Below are 19,981 nucleotides of genomic sequence, written 5' to 3'. Positions count from 1 at the left end.
GACTGCACCAGGAATCACTCCTGACTGGGCTTTGGGGACTTGACTCAGTGCTTGGGATCAAACATGGGTTCAGGCAATGTGCAAGGCAAGCACCCTACCCACCATTCTATTTCTGGCCCTGTATAATATTTTAATGTATGTGATCTATAACGATTATAAAAGTAAGGTTAATCTTTGGTCATAGCTGAAGAGAAATTTTAATGAGTTTGTTTCTTTCCAACTGAGCAACAGAAAGTGTAGGTCATCAGATTTTTTTTTTTATATCACAATATTTCTTTTGCTCCCTAACACCTAAACAGTGAATTTTGTATTTCACATGCTTTTGGTAATTGTGTGTTCTTAGTAATTGTGGAAGTTTTTCTACAGTGTAAACAGTGGAAAAATTTAAGTCATATATTCTGTCACTGTCATCCCATTGGTCATTGATTTGCTCGAGTGGGCACAAGTAATGTCTCCATTGTGAGCCTTGTTGTTACTGTTTTTGGCATATCAAATACGCCAGGGATAGCTTGCCAGGCTCTGCTGTGCGGGCGGGATACTCTTGGTAGCTTGCCAGGCTCTCGAGGGGGTTGGAGGAATTGAACCAGGGTCGACCACATGCAAGGCAAATGCCCTACCCACTGTGCTATTCTGATTCAGTACCAACCTAAAAATTTATTTTTGCTTTTCCTTCATAAAGAACTGCACAGTTAATCCAAAGGAAAATATCCTGAAAAGAGTGAAGGATATTGGATACATCTTTAAAGAAAAATTTGCTAAGGCTGTGGGACAGGGATGTATGGAGATTGGATTACAGGTAACTTTACTTAACATTGATTAATGCCATTGAATATTGTGTATAATTTCAAATGCTGCATCTACAAACTGTTTAAGTACTATAATAGTATTTGCTGAGTAATACTGGCACTTAATAAATCTGGGCTTTCTGTTTATGTAATAATGCTCTTAATTCCTTTATAAAACCAAAAGTAAACAAATAGAAATTTCAGAAAATAGAGGCAAGAAAATAATTAAATTCTTTGCTTTTATCTATATTTGGTATACATGTTTTGATTTGTATATTATATGATTATGAATAGGATTAGAGCCCTGTGTTTATACTTGATTTCTATAAATTTTCTAAGATTCAGGGTTTTTTCTTTGCTTGTTGTATGGTATTAATCAGGTAGTGTATAACCATATGCTTTGGAAGCTATAATTAATTACATATTTCAATGTAGTGAAGTTATATTTTGATGGTACCAATGTTTTTATGCAAGTAGATTTTAAAAGTTCTTTCAGATTATATATAAAACTTGTATTTATAATTTGGAATGAAGGAATGTGATTAGTGTTCGTATATATATAAAATCTGGATAGTATTTGAACTGGTGGCAACTAGTTACTTGACTAAAATTTTTGATGATAAGCACAGTTGGATCTGATTTTGTCTGTGCTATTTTTCCAGACAGAGACTCTTCCTTTAAATTAGACATCTGTTTTGAAAATAAGTGTCCGTAGGAGTTCTAACTATTTAAAGTGGCAAAAATGACCCTGGAAACATAGCTTAGACTTAGTGTATATGTTTTACATATATTGATATGTATGTGGCGTGTGTGTATGTATAACTTATATAAAACTTATGTTTATTTAAGTAGTACAAAAGGAAATCAGGTACTGGATCTCCCCTCTTGTTAATTTATCAGAAATGTTACGTGATCATTTTATAGTAAGTCTTGAGTTTTAGGCAATATAGCTTTTGTGATCTTTTGGGAACCATATTTCTTAAAGGATCAGAATGCATTTCAGAGAAAATATTTTTAAATTAATAATTATAATTTTTTTAAAATTTTGCTTTTTGGGTCACACCCAGTGATGCTCAGGGGTTACTCCTGGCTCTGCACTCAGGAATTACTCCTGGTGGTGCTTGGGGGACCATATGGGATGCTGGGAATCGAAACTGGGTCTGTCACGTGCAAGGCAAATGCCCTACTCGCTGTTCTATCGCTCCAGCCCCAATAATTACAATTTTCTAAAGATCTTATTTTTTCCTTTGTAGCGATACAAACTTGGAGTGCGATTGTATTACCGAGTAATGGAATCCATGCTTAAATCAGTAAGTTACAAAGAATATTAATAAAAAAATAATTAAATGTAGTCTTTAAAAAGGTTTTAATTATACATTTTTATAATCTATTTCAGGAAGAAGAGCGATTATCCATTCAAAATTTCAGGTAATTAAAAAAATTTTAGTTAAAATAATTTTTTTTCTATAAAAATTTCAAATTTGTTTTTTATTTTTTTTTCCTCTAGTAAGCTCCTGAATGACAGCATCTTTCATATGTCTTTGTTGGCGTGTGCTCTTGAGGTCGTAATGGCTACATATAGCAGTAAGTTAAATTTTAGTGAATAAACCTTTTAGTTCACTTGAAGTTAAAAAAAATTTGGTCCAGGGAGATAAGTCCACATAGTAGAGCACGTGCCTTGCATGTGTTAAGTCTTGAGTCTGATTTCCTGTATCTTGTTCCCTCCTCTACTCCCAGCTCTGAGGGCATTTACTGGATATAGCTGCTATTTATAAATTAATTTTATCCAAGGTGTGTAGTTGGGATCAAGAAGTATAGGGTTAGAATAAGAAATCCATATCTTAATATATGTTGATCATTGTAATTAGTCATCTTCACAAGCCATTTAAATGGCTTATAATGTTAATTAGTTCAGGTCATTTAGGTAATATTTGTTTCACCAGGTTCCTATTTTAAGGCTGTGCTGACTCCAGGAAAGATATCTTTTCAAGTTTCTTTGAAGATCTGTAAGGTTATAAAACATCAAAAGAGTGTTAATGAGCAGTCTTCACTAATATTACAATAGACTCTGTAATCATGAGACCAAAAGTCAGAAATAGAATCCACCAGATAAATAGAACAGAGCCTACTAATTTTTTTCTTAAATAAAATTTTTAGATTTATTATTATTCAGAAAGTATAAATATTTAAAATTTTTAAATTCATTTGCAGAAGAAAGAAGAAAATATACCTAGTTATGCAAGCATATAATTAAAAAAGAGAAGTTTAAATTAATAAACATACAAAAAATTGCCGGGTGTGTGGGACCCATGGCTGAGATCTCAAAGCCTGCTCAGTTCGGGACTGGGCCTCCTCCACCCAGATCCCCTGTTTTCCAGTAGGTTGGCAGTCACGCCCAAAAACTGCCCCCGGCCCCATGTAATCTCATCAATGGCCAAGATCCAGAGACTGTAAAACAAAGCTCCTGGAAGAGAGCGATGCAGAATCTCGCATGACAGAGCCTGGCAAGCTACCCGTGGCGTATTCTATATGCCAAAAACAGTAACAATAATGGGCCTCATTCCCCTGACCCTGAACTCGACAGGGACAAATGGAGACATTACTGGCGCCCGCTCAAGCAAATCGATGAGCAGCGGGATGACAGTGATACAGTGATACGGAAAATTGGCAGGCCTCATTAACAACCCAGAAATGCACATTTGAAAATGATACAGTTTTCTTTTTGTGGGGTGTCAGGGGGTTGGTCCATACTTGGCTGTGCTCAGGGCTTACTCCTTACTCTCTTCTCAAGGATCATTCCTAATAGTGCTCAGGGGACCATATGTAGTGCTGGGGATTGAACCTAGGTCGACTGCACTGCAAAGCAAGTGTCTTCCCTTCTGCACTCTCTCTCTGGCCCCAAGATGTAATTTTCTAGCTAATCAAATTAACAAAATCTCAAAAGTAATAAATTTGGGAGCTGGAGCAATAGTACACTAAGTGGGGTGTTTGCCTTGCATGCAGCTGACCCAGATGACCCAGCTGACCCAGATTTGATCCCTAGCATCTCTGGTCCCCTGAGCACCACTAAGAGTAGTAATTCCTAAGTGCTGAGCTAGGAGCAGCCCCAGAGCATTGCCAGGTGTGACCCAAAAAAGGGGAAAAAAGTAATAAATTTTCCCTCCCCCCAACAAGGATTAATGAGAAAGCTAAAATAGATATGCCAATACATTGTTGGTAAATATTAAACCTATCCCTAATACAAGGATCTTTGAAGGTTTGAAAATTTGGTATAAGCTATGAGCTCTTTTTATAGAAAAAACTATTATGTTCAAATCCTAATGATTTAAAAAACTTTTTTATAAGTCTGAGGTACTCATAAGAATGAAAGTTCTACTCTAAGGAAGAATTTTAATTTAGTCTTTAATTTTTTTTTTGTATGATAAAACCTTCCAACCTATCTATACATATGTGTTTTTTTTTTCAAAGTTTTAACATGTCTTACCTAAGTTATACTTTTTCTTTCCCTTTTAGGAAGTATGTCTCAGAATCTTGATACTGGAACGGATCTGTCCTTTCCATGGATTCTGAATGTACTTAACTTGAAAGCTTTTGATTTTTACAAAGTGATTGAAAGTTTTATCAAAGCAGAAGCCAACTTGACTAGAGAAATGATAAAACATTTAGAGCGATGTGAACATCGAATCATGGAATCCCTTGCATGGCTTTCAGTAAGTAACTAAAATTATTGAAGATACTTCTGTGCATATGCTTATCAATTGGTTTTTAGGGAGAAATATTTGTTAAAATATATCAGTAGCAAATAAATATTTTAATTAATGTGATTTCAGTATATTGCCCAAGAATTAAATAATAAGATGGAATTTTCTTTGAGTGCCTAGATTATCTAATCTAACAGTATTTGTTTAGGAATAGCTTTTACTTCATGAAGGTACTTTCATTTTATAAGGAAATGAGAAAATACTCTCAGAATTTGGATAATACATTAAATAAAAGTGGAAAAAATTAGGAAATAAAACAGTAGAGAATGCTTTCCAGAAATTGCTATGCTTACTACTAAAAATTAAAATTAGGACTTTACTGTATTACCAGAAAGTGACTTTTACCATTTTTAAAAGAGAATACCTCTTATTCCAATTATTACATATCTGCTATATGCTTTGTATTGATAAAAGGCAGGGTTTTTAATTATGTTGAAGAAAGAGTTGAAATTTATCACTTAAGAAATTCCTTGTGCAGTTCAGTCGCTTGCTTTCCGAATTTCTGATTGATTCTGAATGATATTCCTTTGTTTCTGATAATCTATGGAGAAAAAAAGGCATAAGTCATTAAGGTACTCAAATTGAATGAAATTAGCTTGGGAAGATGAATTATCTTTGACTATTTTGTGTTTGACGTGATTGTCCTTTATGTAGTGGTGTCAGATAGTAATTGGATATGTGAATCTAGTTTTAAGAAGAATCTGAATCTGAAAGTATGTAGATAATTTAAGAAATATTACCCTTTGTTAATACTTGATCTTGCATAGGGCATGGTCAGGGGTCTTTTAATATCAGTTACTTTTTATAAAATTATGTAGTAGTATCATTCTAGATGAGGAAATTAATATACATAGAAACTTAATTTTCTCTAGACCACACTAATTGTTAGCACTTTCTCTGAACTACATTCCTAGCCTTGGACTTAATTCTTGTTTAAAGGGGCTTTTTGTCAGTTTATTATGATATATTGTTTCTGCATTTTTGTATTGAAACTATTTTACCTTTATTTTTCAAAGATTATTTTGCTGCATATATATATATTTGTAAGTTAACAGGTTTTCTTTTTCTCCCCTTCCTTCATCCCTCCCATCCTTCTACGCTCCCTCCCTTCCTCCATCTCACTGTCCCTTTCTTCCTTTCTGTTTTTGGGCCACACCTTGCAGTGCTCAGGGCTTACTTGTGACTCTGGGCTCAGGGATCACTTTTGGCAGGCTCAGGGAACCATATGGGATGCTTGGGATTGAACCCAGGTCAGTCATGTGCAAGGCAAATACCCTACTGCTGTATTATCATTTGGGCCATGACAGTTTTTATTTTAGTATTTAAGAAAAGTGTTACTCTACTTTGTTTTCTGACTTGCACTTGGTTCTGATAAAGTCTGCTTTTGATTTTTTTTTTCTGTATAATTTGCTTTTCTTTCTGTCTTCTTTTTAGATTTTCTCTTTATTGCTGGTTTTGGCCAATTTCATAATGATGCTCCTTGATTTAGTTTTCATGTTTCTTTTGCTTGGAATTATGCTTGAATATACTTAGAGTTTTATCAGATTTGGAAAATTTCAGCCATTATTTTATTTAAATACTTTTGTTGATACCTTTGACACCTTTACTCCTTCAGTGATTCCTGCCACAAATGTATTTATTAGATTACTTGAAATTTTCCTGTAATTCCCTGATACTTTATCTTTTTTTTTCTTTTAACTTTTGGATGGTGGTGTTTGAGTCATACCCAACAGTGTTCAAAGGCTATTTTGTTCAGGATTGATGTCCCCCTAGACGGTGCTCATGGGATGAAATGTGCTGGTGATCAAACTAGGGCCTTGGCTGAAGCTGCCGTCTGCAAGGCATGTGCCTCCTATATGCATTCCACCCGTGCTTTGTCCTTTTTACCTCCTGGAAGTTTTGCTGTTTTTGTTTTACGCTCCCCGTGGCATATTCGATATGCCAACAACAAAAACAGGTCTCACAATGGAGACGTTACTGGTGCCTGCTCAAGCAAATCTATGAGCAACGGGATGACAGTGATACAGTGATAATTTCTATAGCTATGTTTTCAACATAGTTTTTTTTTCTTTTTGGGTCACACCCAGCGATGCACAGGAGTTACTCCTGGCTCTGCACTCAGGAATAACCCCTGAAGGTGCTTAGGGGACCATATGGGATCCTAGGAATCGAACCCGAGTCGGCCATCTGCAATGCAAACTCCCTACCCACTGTGCTATTGCTCCAGCCCCTCAATATAGTTTTTTCTTTCGAAATGTCTAAGCTGCTATTAATCCATTGACTAAATTTCATTTCTATAAGACCTTTTTTATTTTTCATATTTTATATTTGAGTTCTATATTTATTGCATAACTCTCTAACATGTTTTATTTCCCTTTATTTCTTGAGCATATGGAATGTAGCATGAAGCTTTTAAGGTCTCTATTCACTAATTGTAACATTTATCTTGTTTTGGTGGGGGCTTCCCAGGTAGTGTTCAGTTGGCCTGGTGTTATTCCTGGTATACTTGACCAACTGGACCTTTGGTTCAATGCTGGGGTCTAAGGATGTGGTGCTACTTGTGACCTGTGAAGCTAGGGACCACCAGGGCCACACCTGCTGATGCTCGAGGGTCTCCAGGGCTACACTCAGCAATGTTCAAAGTACCAAGTACACTCTGCTACTTAGTATTAATTATGCCAGTACAGTCTTTTGATCTACCTTTTTCTTCTATCTTTAATTCTGTGTGTATATCTATATATACATTTTATTTGAACATCATGGTTTACAGAGTAGTTAACGATACAATTGTTTCAGGCATTCAGTGCTACAACACCAATCCCAACACCAGTGTGACCTTCCCTCCACCATTGTCTCCAGTTTCCCCACCCACCCAACCAAGCCTGCCCTCTTTTAGCAGGTATTGTCACTGTCACTGTCATTCCATTGCTCATCGATTTGCTCAAGCAAATATCCAGTAACGTCTCCATTGTGAGACTTGTTACTGTTTTTGGCATATCGAATACGCCACGAGTAGCGTGCCAGGCTCTGCGGTGCGGGTGAGATACTCTCGGTTAGGAGGTACAAGATAATTTATTTTATATTGCTTGTTATCACAAAATGGCAAGTGGAATTACTGAAAAATACTTCAGTAAAAGAAAATTTGTGAAAATTGTTATATCTCACCATAGCGTCATTAAAGGCTGAGGGTTTATGAGCTGTGTGTTGCTAATTGAGCCTTCTGTGTTACTGGTTTTGCTTATTGAGCTTAGTTGGCTTCTGTGCTATTTTCCCATTTAATTTGCTGTGATCTTATTGGCCTGTCAGCATTGTGGAATTTGGAGGTGTTATGCAGCTTCAGGAGATCCAGAATCTGTAGAACTAGAACGATTCTTGACCCACCCCTCTACTGAGGAGACCCCAGAGTTTTAAGCCCAAACACCTATATACCTGTGAGTTTCGTGGGCTTGACTTGCACCTCTTCTAAGATTAGTTGTGAAACTGGACTCTTGCTCACATGGTGGCATCTGTGGGATGTGGGTGTGGCTGCTGGGTCTTCTGGCAATATGGGGATTGGGGAGAGGCTGCCCTCCCCCACTCTGAGAACATCCAGAGTTTTCAGCCCCCAAATCTGGTGTGTCTGGAAGTTTTGTGTGCTTGAAATCTCTGCAGAGATTGGTTGTGAAGCAGTGAATTCGGGCATTTACATGCTATGGGGTCTGGGTTTGGCTGTCAGAGCTTTTGCAGAGTAAGGATCAGCCCTTCCTGCCCCCAAGGGCCGCCAGAGTTCTAGCCTGCAGACCAGTGTACCTTTGAGTTTCAGCAGATGGGCTTGTATCTCTTCTGAGATTAGTCATGAAGCGGTGAAGCTGGGCCAGAAAATACATGGTGGTGACTGTGGGATGTATTTTTCTGCTTTTTTGCCTGCATGGTAATTTTGTCCATTCTGAACTTTACCTTTCTGTGCCCTATATATATTTCATATTACTTTATTGTTCTTAAGCTAAATTTTGGGTTGCAATTTAGTAATTTTGAAATATACCACCCTTGCCAGGCTTTTGTTGTTTTTAGATCAAAGTAATCTTTATTACTAATTTTTCTCCACTGTTGAGACACTGAGCCCAAATACTCTGTCTATTGCCCCATATATTTACAAAGTTTTTCTTCTCTGGTAGAAATCGTAACTCTTCCTAGCCTTATTTTAGCTTTTCCAATGGTTTTGCCTTTTCTGGTTTTGGGCAGTTTTCTTACATGCACACTACTGATAGGTTTACAGCTGAATATGTGGCTTAGTCCTCAGACTATGGAGAACTCTCTTTGTAGTGCTCTTCTTTCTGTATAAATATTATTTCTAAATTTCTTTCTAGTTTGTTTCTGTTGTCTTGGCTTTATTGAATTCTCAACTCTTTATTTCTTCAACCAGGGAGAGACCACTGAGTTCTCTTTATTCTTGTTCTCTTTTCTCTGTTTACTCAATTCTTCCTTCCCTTTCTAATAGATATGGTGTTGGAAATGGGGTCAGTTGTAAGGCAAAGGAAGTGCCTTAACCCTTCTACTACCTCTCTGTCTCTGTTTTGCTCATTTTTCCTTTTCTCTGCTATAGTCTAGAAACAGTTTAAAGGCAGTAAGCTGTAGCATTTGATATTTTTTAATCAGAAAATAGTTTTCTTTTTAATTTTTAAAAATAGAAATAACTAGGGGCCGGAGCGATGGCACAGCAGGTAGGGCGTTTGCCTTGCACGTGACCGACACGGGTTTAATCCCCGGCATCCTATATGGTCCCCCAAGTACTGCCAGGAGCAATTCCTGAGTGCAAAGCCAGGAGTAACCCCTGAGCATTGCTGGGTGTGACCCAAAAAGCAAAAAAAAAAAAATAGAAATAACTATTTTATCTTTATACGCCTTTTTAGATTCAATACTGTTTATTTACACTTAGCTATGCAGGGTAGAAGGTATAATTAATTTTTATGGGCTGCTCCAGTGGTGCTCTGGACATAGGGGCTGGGTCACTTCTTGATTGTGGGCCCTTAAAGTTCAAGGTTTTGTGCTTGGACCCAGCAGTGGTGCTCAGGACCAGACCCTGTGTAGGACTTGTGGTATTAGAAATTACACTCAGGACCATGCATAGGCTAGGAATGTGTTCTACCACTTGAATTATATCCCAGACCCAGAGGGTGTAGTCTTAACTCTAGTTTTTCATGAGAGGAACAAAAAACACATAGAATGTGTGTCTTACCTAGACATTAATTTGTGTTGGAGAAGAATTCTCACGTTTTTTTGATCAGTTTTAGAGTGCTGTGTGTTCACCAGGAGTATTTGGTTAGTTTAAATTCTCATAATTTCCCCTGCAGTTGTTAATATTGTTTTCATTTTGCAAAAGTGGAAACAGGTCCAGGAAAGTTGAGTAATTTTTCTGAGGTCACCCAGTTGACATTTGAATTCAGAATGGTTTGGTATAAAATTTCATGGTGGTTTAAAGTCCTCCTTCTAATGTACGACATTCTTTCTTTCTTTTTGTTTTTTATTTGGGGTCAGACCTGGCAGTGAACAGGTCTTAATCCTGACTCTGCACTCAGGGATTACTGATGGTGGGTTAGGGGGTCATATGGGGCTCCTGGGGGTTAAATCCAAGTCATTCGCATGAAAGGCAGATGCCCTACCTGCTGTACTATCTCTCTGACCTTATACTACATTATTTCTGTTAAATATTCACATTTGTAGCCTACTTTTCCCTCTGGGAGAAACTGGCAAGCTTCTGAGAAACTGGCAAGCTTTCCTGCCCACATGGGACAGCCTTGCAAGCTTCCCATGGTGTACTCATATGCTAAATCCAGTTACAAGCTGGATCCCATTCCCCTGATCCTGAAAGAGCCTCCAGTGCGACGTCATTGGAAGGGCCGAGTTGAGAGAGACTTCTAAGATCTCAGGGAAAGGACAAATGGAGAAGTTACTGAGCCCGCTTGAGAAATCGATGATTAACGGGATTTTGTGATCATGATCGTGAAATATTCACACTATTGTTATTACTGTTATAAAATATTGTGAGGTTTATGGGATTATATGAAAGGCAGACTACATAATAAGTTAATTTTGTTTCAAATGAAAAATAGATATAATTATGTATTATATGTATGTATAGTTTTACTTACGAGCTAATTCGTAGTAGAAAGAAGGGGAAAGTGTAATTATTGAGCGCTACATTCTTTGTGCAGTGTGTTGTGACTATTGGTTTGACTTATTTCTTAGGAAGAAAAGATTGAAAGGAGACTTTTCCCAAAAGAAAAGAACAGACTATGCTTATTTAAAAACTACTTCTTTGCATACTTGTTTTATTCATGCAAGTTTTGAAATAGAGATTTTACCATGTTTTTAGAATTCATAGTAATTTAAGATGGATAAAAGTAGGTATTTTGGTGAGATTAAAGGAGAGCTATCAACCACAATGCCCAAAAGGTGGAAGGAAGAAAGAGGGAGAGGGGGAGAAAGAGCGCTTGCTGTAGAGGCAAGGTGGGGGGTTAGGGGCGATGAGAGGGAAACGGGGGACACCGGTGTTGGGAAATGTATACTGGTGGAAGGATGGGTATTGGAACACTCTATGAACTAAAACCTAATAATAAACAGCTTTGCAAGGATCTATCTCACAGTGATTCAATAAAAACTTTTTTATTTTTAAAGAGCTATTTTCTTCAGGGGAGATTAAAGGGAGGGATGACAATGAGGAGAAATAAAAGACTCGGTCTCTTTTCATAGACTGAAATGTTATAACTGAGATTTCCACAGTTTTTAACAAAATATGCTAGGTATTCATAAGGTCTTGTATGCACATGAAAATATAAAGACATGGAAAAATACAGGACGGTGATTCTGCTTTTCTATGATTTTTAGGGGGTAGGCGTACACCCAGTGATGCTCAGGGATCACTCCTGGCTCTCAGCATAGAGATTATTCTTTGTGGGACTGGGGAACCACATGAAGTGCTGGGGATCAAACCCAGGTTGGCTGCATGCAAGACAAGTGCCCTGCCTGCAGTACCATTTCTCTGGTCTCAGGAAGGTGATTTCTTAGAAAAGTTTTTAATAATGACTGTTTTCTAGTAAAATAGAGAGCTATAAAAAATGACTGTGGAAAAAGTAGAAACAAAAATAAGGACACAGTTCCTATGAATAATTATCCATTCAGGCAGAGCAATCTACCCATGGCGTATTCGATATGCCAAAACAGTAATGATAGGTCTCATTCCCCTGACCCTGAAAGAGCCTCCAATCGTTGGGAATGACGAGTAAGGAGAGGCTGCTAAAATCTCAGGGCTGGGAGGAATAAAGATGTTACTGGTGCATGCTCGAGTAAATTGACGAACAATGGGATGACAGTGATACAGTGACACAGAATTTGAATAGGTGATTGATAAATTAAAATGAAAAATAAAAAAAAATAAAAAAATAAAATGAAAAATATAAGCCTAATTTACTAAAATAACCTGACTATTCATAATTGTTAATGAGACATTGAGGGGTTTTTGATGTAGTGGTTCATATATTAAAAGCAGCAGCAGAAAACCAAAAGAAATTAAGAAACTATGTATAATATACATGTAATACATATTATAGCATTCATTTAAATGAATAAAAGTCTTCTCTTATATGAATGAAATTCTTACTTAAGTTGCCTTTTTTAAAAAAATTTTTCTTTTTGGTTCACAGCCAGTGATGCTCAGCAGTTACTCCTGGCTTTGCACTCAGGAATTACTCCTGGCGGTGCTTGGGGGACCATATGGGATGCTGGGAATTGAACCTGGGTCTGTCACCTGCAAGGCAAACTCCCTGCCCACTGTGCTCTCACTCCACCCCCAGTAGCCTATGTTCTTGATCCAGATTTATTTTTGGTTTAACCATAAAATATTTTTCATGTCTAAATTTTTTGTTTCACTAGGTAACTCATAGGATCTTATTTTAGTCGGAAGTGTGCTTAACATAAAATGTGAGAAAAGTAAAAAAAAAAATCTTCTTACTGCTTTTGTCTTTGAAAACATTTTTAAAAACAATTTTTAAATAAGATTTACATACAATAAAATTTACTATTTCCATGAGTTTTGACAGGTGTTTTCTATCATGTAGATATACCACAATCAAGAGAGAGGATATTTGTGTAAGCCTCCAAATTTCTTATATCCCTTTGATGTCAATTCTCTGTTTAAAATCCTTGGCAAACACAGATCCATATCTCTCACTGCCATTGTATTTTTTAGAATTTTCTGTAAGCGGATTTATATGTATATTATAGCATTTTTACATATTGTGTTTTTCTTTATTTTGTTTTAGAAGTACTATGGTGTTTAATAATTATTTACAAATACTTAACTTTCATGTTATAGAAAATCATTCTAAAACTGCACCTTTTTATTATAAAATAAATGAAGACATTCATGTTTTCTCTCCTCTGTATGCCACCCAGTTCATTGATGGCAATGCACGCCCTTCCCTCTTCAGAGTCCTCCTGAGGGTCTGAAGCCCTCACAAGTTCTGCAGCTCCTTTGCTGTAATTCCTATCAAGTTTTATCTTTATTATATTTACATTTTATTTCTGGCCTATGTTTAGGTAACAACAGGAGCTCCAGTCTCCTCTATTCCATCAACAGCAGGGATTATTAACCACCCATCTTCTCAAATGCTGATTCTTGGATAGATTAGATTCCCAGTGATAAAGTGATGGAAGGTGTGTGAAATATATATAGCTAACTGATTTTTTAAAATGGGATTATTATTTTCCTGTTAGGATCTACTGCTTGATGTTCTGTGGGCATGACCTCTTTGAGTTTCTTTTTTACATCAATTTTCTCCCTAGAAGGTAGAGATAGTGGGGAGGTTGGATTCTAGGGATTTTTTTTTCTCTTGTGATGTCATATTATATTGAGATTTTAAGTTGCAGTATGTTACATTTTTTGTTCTTAAAATTTTCACTATCTGGATCTAAGACTTAGAACTGAACATTTTTACTTTGCTTTGCCAGTAGGTGGCACTATTTTTGTTTTTGATATGTATATTTTTCTTTTGCCTTTGCTGACACTGGTGTGCCCTGGCTACTAATGTCTTTTTATTTCTTCTCCCGATGCTTTGTCATGACGGTGGGAGAAGAGCAGAGAGAGATCTAGCCTATGTTGAAAATGTATTGGGTGGTACGATGACCTTTTTTTGTTTTTGTGACATTGCTTTTATCTCTTTTCTTTGAGGTTCTGGTTTGTTTGGGGAAGGGCCTCTCAATCAGTGCTAAGATGGTCCAGGGGTCCCTCTGGGCAATTTTTGACCAGCTGAGCAGGGTTGTTCAATGTGCGGAACCAAGGATGCGATGCTGCTCAGGACCTGGGGTGCTGGATACCTAAATTACCCAGGATTACTCATCAATATGTGGGAGTCTTTCCGTGTAAGTCTTGGCTAATTCCTAGTTGTTCTTGATCAGGGAGTCTGGCTTCATCTATTGTCCACTGACAGATGAGGAACTGAGGCAAAGAGAAATGGATTTTACTGAAGTGTGGTGGAAGCTTTGTCCTGATTAGTTTTACTACTCGTTCTTTATTTTGTTTGTATTTTTCCTTTTGTGTCACTGATATAGCAGTGGTTGGGCTTTCACCTTTCACGCGGCTGACCCGAGTTCAATTCCTCCATCCCTCTCGGAGAGCCCGGCAAGCTACCGAGAGTATCGAGCCTGCGCAGCAGAGCCTGGCAAGCTACCCGTGAATATTGGATATGCCAAAAACAGTAACAATAAGTCTCTCAATGAGAGACGTTACTGGTGCCTGCTCGAACAAATCAATGAGCAACGGGATGACAGTAACTGATATAATAGATGTTATAGCAGAAGAAACCTCGGTTTTGTGGCACCAGGTATCACTTAATTTATATAAACAGTAAATATTGCTGCCTCTGCTTTACAGATGAAAATTAAAGGTCTTGGGGCTGGAGTGATAGCACAGCGGGTAGGGCGTTTGCCTTGCACGTGGCCGACCCGGGTTCTAATCCCAGCATCCCATATGGTCCCCTGAGCACCGCCAGGGGTAATTCCTGAGTGAAGAGCCAGGAGTAACCCCTGGGCATCACCAGGTGTGACCCAAAAACCAAAAAAAAAAAAAAAAAAAAAAAAAGAAAATTAAAGGTCAGTGATACCATGTAAGTTGTTCTGGTGCTATTCTGAGAAATTTTTGTCTTTAGCTCAGATTTTCTTATGTATAAAATGAAGGTGATAGCACTTAACCTTTTAGAGTTGTGAAGAAATGAATAAAAATGAGCCTTTCATGTATAGGAATGTAAGTTTTAGAAATATTACCATTACGTAATAGCTTTGTTCACTTCTACTTTGTGGTGATTTCTTAATATTAGAGGCCTGAGAATACAGTTAAACAGTATTGGGTCTCTTTTTCTTGGCTTATGTATAACTATGTTAAACTTTTCTCTTTCCCTGAGCTACACCCCTTTCCTACCCCTTCTTTCTTGCCCATTCACCTATTACCTTTTCAAAATGAAAAAGGTTCAGGGGGTGGAAAGGTGTAGTTGAACTCTAGAATTGTTAAATGCGGGCAGTGTTCATTGTTAAACTATGGCTGCTGGAATTGTTATATCATTTACTTATCAATCATGCAGATAATTAACTTGATGGCAGTGTTCATTTATTCAAGTATAAATAAGGGAGGCAGAATTGTAGAAACAGAGGTGGCATTATCCCCTGCATGTAACCTCTGGGAATGGAAGCATTTTACTACTGTTCAGAGGGTTTTCTATAAGATCATAATGATAGAAAACTGCTTGAATATAGTCTTAGACTTTTTAATTTTTAAATTTGTAGCCGCTTCTAAATGAGGAAGAGTTCTTAAACTTGGATGTGCAAGAAATGAAAAAAAATCATATTATGTGATTTCTATTTTAACTAATGTAGTTCCTAAATTTCTCCAGCAAAAAAGTGCAAGCTATTACTATTTAGCAAGTTTGGTTAAATTTTAGAACCACTGAAAGGCAATTATTAAATCATCTAAGTTACGTTTAATTATTGTAAAAGTTCAATTTTTAAACATTCATTGTTACCAAATATTCATTATGTACATTAAAATTCTAAAATGCCACAACCTAATAATGAATATTAATGATTTTTAGTGTATAACTTTATTACTGGTTCTTAGTATTTTTACTATTATCAGAAACAGCAAAATATTAAAAGTATTTTTAGTGTTTTCCTTTAAGTTCTAAATCTAGAACATGATAAGGAAATACAGAGAGGAAACAGCTGGATTTGCTTTTTTTTAAAAAAAAAACAACAACCGTAAAAAATCCCACTACCAGTGTGACTTCCTTCCATCATTGTCCCCAGTTTTCCACCTACCCCAGTCTTGCATCTCTGGCAGGTACAAAATAATTTATTTTATGTTGTTTATTACAACAGAATGGTAAGTGAAATTATAAAAAACAAAAATAGTTCAGTAAATGAAAGTTTGTGAAATTGTTATATCTCACAATGGGTTATTAAAGTAATTGTCTGAGGATTTACTGAGTTTTTTGTTGCTAGTTGAGCCTTCTGTGTTATTGCTTTTACTTGTTGAACTTAGTTGACTTAAATGCTCCTTTCTAATCTAATTTGTTGTCTGCCTACTGGGTTGTTAGTATTGTGGAGTTTGGAAGTATTGCAGAGTTTCAGGAGCTTCAGGATCCATAGTACTGGGACAATTCCTCGCCCCTCAGGGTGCCCCCAAGTTTTCAGTTTGGTGTACCCCTGAATTTCATGGGTTTGGTTTGTCAACAAGATTAGTCATGAAGCTGTGAAGCTTACTATTAATGTGGTGGCTGTCTCTTGCTACTTTTTAGTTTGCTTTTGGACCATACCTGGTGGTGCCCAGTCCTTACTCATGATTCTGTACTTAGGAATTATTCCTGGCAGACTTGGGAGACCAAATGGTATCAAACCCTGGTCAGCCCCATACAAGACAAATGCACTCCCTCCCCACTGTACTACCTCTGTAACTCCTCTTGCTGCTTTTTTAAAAGTGCATTTTCTTTCTTTCCCCCATTAAGGTGTAGGGGGGATGGGGTGTGGGTACACCCTGTGGTTCTCAGAGCCTATTCCTCTGTATTCAGAGATTACTCCTGGTAGAGCTCAGGGGAACGTATGGGATGCCAGGGAACCTGGATTGATGCCAGGGAACCTGGATCGACCCCATGCAAGGCAAATGCCCTACCTATAGTATTATCATTCTGGCCCTAAACGTACATTTTTTCCCCTGGAATTTAATGTCAGGTCATTTCTATTCTCTTTAATAAATTAAGGTTTTTTGAGTATATTATTAACATTTGGTAATTCCTACCTTTCAATTTTTTAAAGATAACTAAATTGTTTTAAAGTATTTTATCTACACATTGAATAATGTTAATTTTGGGGAGGGGTCTCACCAGTGGTGCTGGGGTACAGGGATCCTACTCCTGGCAGTACTTGGCTTGGTTATGTGGGGCTGATCATGTAGTACTCAGGCCAGTGGTACTGCGAGAGCTGTTAGGCAGGGCAACATCCTGAGGTGCTGGGGTTGTGGTATGGGGTTTGTGGCCTTAGGGATTGAACACAATACTAGCTATAATTACTTAAGTTTTTTTGTTTTGATTCTTTTCTCTTCAAGACTAAAATAAGAATGGTGGCAATGTAAAATAAGTTCTCTTCTGCTTATGCATAATCATAAAAGAGAATTTCGGATTACCTAATTCAATATTCTTGAAAATATTGATTTGTTTATGAAAACTTATTGCTTCTGTAATAGGCATAGTGCATACTCTAATACTATGCACTTTACTTCAGAAAAGCCTGGATAATGATCTAAAGTATACTTTCACAGTAAACTTTTCCTAGTTCAGTTTGAAGTAAAGACTAAATTAGCCAGGCAGAGAGAGGTAAAAGTTGCCATGGTTATGCAAAAGATATCCTTGATCTTTGTAATTATTCCTCTAGAAAAAACTCTGATCTTTTGTGCACAAACTATACATTCCTGTCCCTTTCTGTGTTTTAATACACATCCAGATTTTTCCTTCCCTAAAATTATAGAAAGAGGGTCTGGAGAGATAGTACAGTTTGCCTCGTACACAGCCAACCTGGGTTCAGTCCTCGGCATCCCATATGGTCCCCCAGAACCACCAGGAATAATTCCTGAGTGGAGAGCCAGGAGTAACTTCAGACCATTGCTGGGTGCAACTCCCCCCAACTTATAGAACGATAATAAAACTAATATTTTAGATCTACATTTGTTGTAACCTATAGAAGTCTTACAAGGACCACAATACAAAATATAGAGTTTTTGACTGTAGTTTGAAGCTAGTTGTTTTGACCATCAGAAAAATTACATGTGGTATATAAGCCCCTAAACCCCCAACATTATAGCACTATGTTCTAAGTTCTAATATTAATTTTTATTTAAGTAAACTGCTTTCTTACAAAGTAGTATACATGGGGATGGGAGTGATGATAAAGTGGGCAAGGTGCTTGCCTTGCACGTGGCCAACTTGGGTCCAATTCTTAGCATCTCCTATGGTTACCAGAGCATTGCCAAGGAGCACTTTTCACAATTAATATATGAATTTTTGACGAAAATGTTCTTTGTTATTTTTAGAAGAAGTAAAGGGTTTAAGTAACAATTTTTTTTGTGTAATTTAGTCTGTGCAATTGTTTTTCAAAATAACAATACTTGTTTCAAAATAGCAAGCTGATCACACATCTTTACCACTTTTCTCCCTTGAACATACTACTGGAATGACAGAAAAGAAAAGAAAGAAAAAAAAATACACATGAGGGTGAAATCCAGCACTGTGAGCTGTAAAATGGAAAAATTGAGGTGCTGATTCAGTTTTATGCATAAAAAGTAAATGAGGAAAGTGTTTATAGACATAATCAAAAAGAAAAAAACCATAGCTCCAGAAACACAGGAAAGGATTTGTGGAATCTCTACTCAGTGTCGCATGTGCTGAGAATGGTCAGTAACCTGGAGTTTCATATAGTGATACAGTGCTGGCTACCAATGATTCTTAAAATTTAGCATGTATAACTTTGTGGACCTGATAAAACATACTTTAGATTGCTGGGACTAAGAATTTATATATGTCTTTACTATGTTGATGTTGTTCTGGATTCTATGTTTTGAGAATCACTGTTACCTACTGTTATTTCACCTAAGGCTGTGGCATCCAATCAGATTTGGGCTGGAGAGCCAGGGGTAAAGGCAAGGCAAGAGCCTTATATGTGGCCTGCACAGGTTTGACTACCAGCACCACACAGTCTGATCCCTGTCATGAGTGAAATCCAAACCCAGAGCAAGAGTACTCCCAGAGCATCACTGGGTGTGTCCCTTAGACCAAAGATTTAAAGAAAGAAGTGTGTGTGTGGTGGGGGGGGCGTGCTTTGAAAAAGAATTAGGAAAATTGAGGAATTCAAAGAATTGGAGAGCATATGCCTAGCTTCAAGTTACATCACTGGCATCGCATGGTCCTCAGGAGCACCATCAGGAGGCCCTGGGGGTCTCCAGCACTAGGGGCACTAGCAGCACCACCTCATGAGCCCAGACAACTGATGGGCTCCCCAGAAGTACTGGGAAAATCACCCCCTAAAAAATAAGAAAAGAAAAGAAAGAAATTTTATCTTCCTCTGTAGTTTGACTTAGAAAAATCTACCCTTTTTTTCTCCTTGACTTTCTCTCCATAGGCTTTGTATGCAGAATTTATGGTGGAATCTCAGAATTTTCTGCACTGCACATTACACATTAATGAGACTATACTCCAACGTACGTGTGTGTGTGTGTGTGTGTGTGTGTGTGTGTGTGTGTGTATTCACAAATGGCTATGTGGCTTTCTGCTATCACCTACAGGAGAAGCAGAACAAAATTGAGGTAAAACTAGACTTCTGTAGTAGGCTTGAGATAGGAAAGGAAAAAAAAAGGAAGTAGGGGCTAGAGTGATAGTATAGCAGTAGGGAGTTTGCCTTGCAACTCGGCCAACCTGAGTTCAATCCTTGACATCCCATATGGTCCCCCAAGCACTGCCAGGAGTAATTTCTGAGCATTGCTAGGTGTGACCCAAAAAGAAAAAAAAAAGTAGGAAAGCTAACTCCACCTAAGAGGAAACTATAGCAAACAACTGTACTGCTAAGTTATATATCCTGTGATATTTTGAACACTTCAGTATCTGTCCGTCACTGAAAATAGAGGATAGAAAATGATAATTTAAAAAAATAGAAGAAAAATGTCCAAAGCTAATAAAACTTAGAAGGCCTCTGATGGACATTGCCCATAGTATCAAAGAGAATGAATGAATATGGGTATTCTTGGTTGAAAGTCAATATTCATAAGACAATGAGAAACCTGTAAATACTTCAAGAGAAAAAAGTTATTTGCAAAAGACTAATATCAGATTAGCATCGTTGTTCTCAATAGTCACTGTCACTGTCATC

General features: G+C 37.3%; 1 protein-coding gene across 2 annotated transcripts in view; it reads left to right on the top strand.

The window, feature by feature from the left end:
* RB1 (RB transcriptional corepressor 1) overlaps positions 1–19,981 on the top strand; it is a 122,301-nt gene that overhangs the window by 56,640 nt on the left and 45,680 nt on the right. For both annotated transcript variants that reach the window (XM_055133305.1, XM_055133310.1), the window contains exons 13-17: positions 680–796; positions 2,039–2,095; positions 2,182–2,213; positions 2,293–2,369; positions 4,299–4,495. In XM_055133305.1, the coding sequence (XP_054989280.1) occupies positions 680–796; positions 2,039–2,095; positions 2,182–2,213; positions 2,293–2,369; positions 4,299–4,495 (480 nt within the window). The remainder of the gene's footprint in view (positions 1–679; positions 797–2,038; positions 2,096–2,181; positions 2,214–2,292; positions 2,370–4,298; positions 4,496–19,981) is intronic.

The sequence above is a fragment of the Sorex araneus genome, chromosome 1 (genome assembly GCF_027595985.1).
Source record: "Sorex araneus isolate mSorAra2 chromosome 1, mSorAra2.pri, whole genome shotgun sequence".
NCBI lineage: Eukaryota > Metazoa > Chordata > Mammalia > Eulipotyphla > Soricidae > Sorex > Sorex araneus.
Note: the sequence above shows the minus strand (reverse complement) of the source record. Positions and strands in the feature narration are given on the sequence as shown.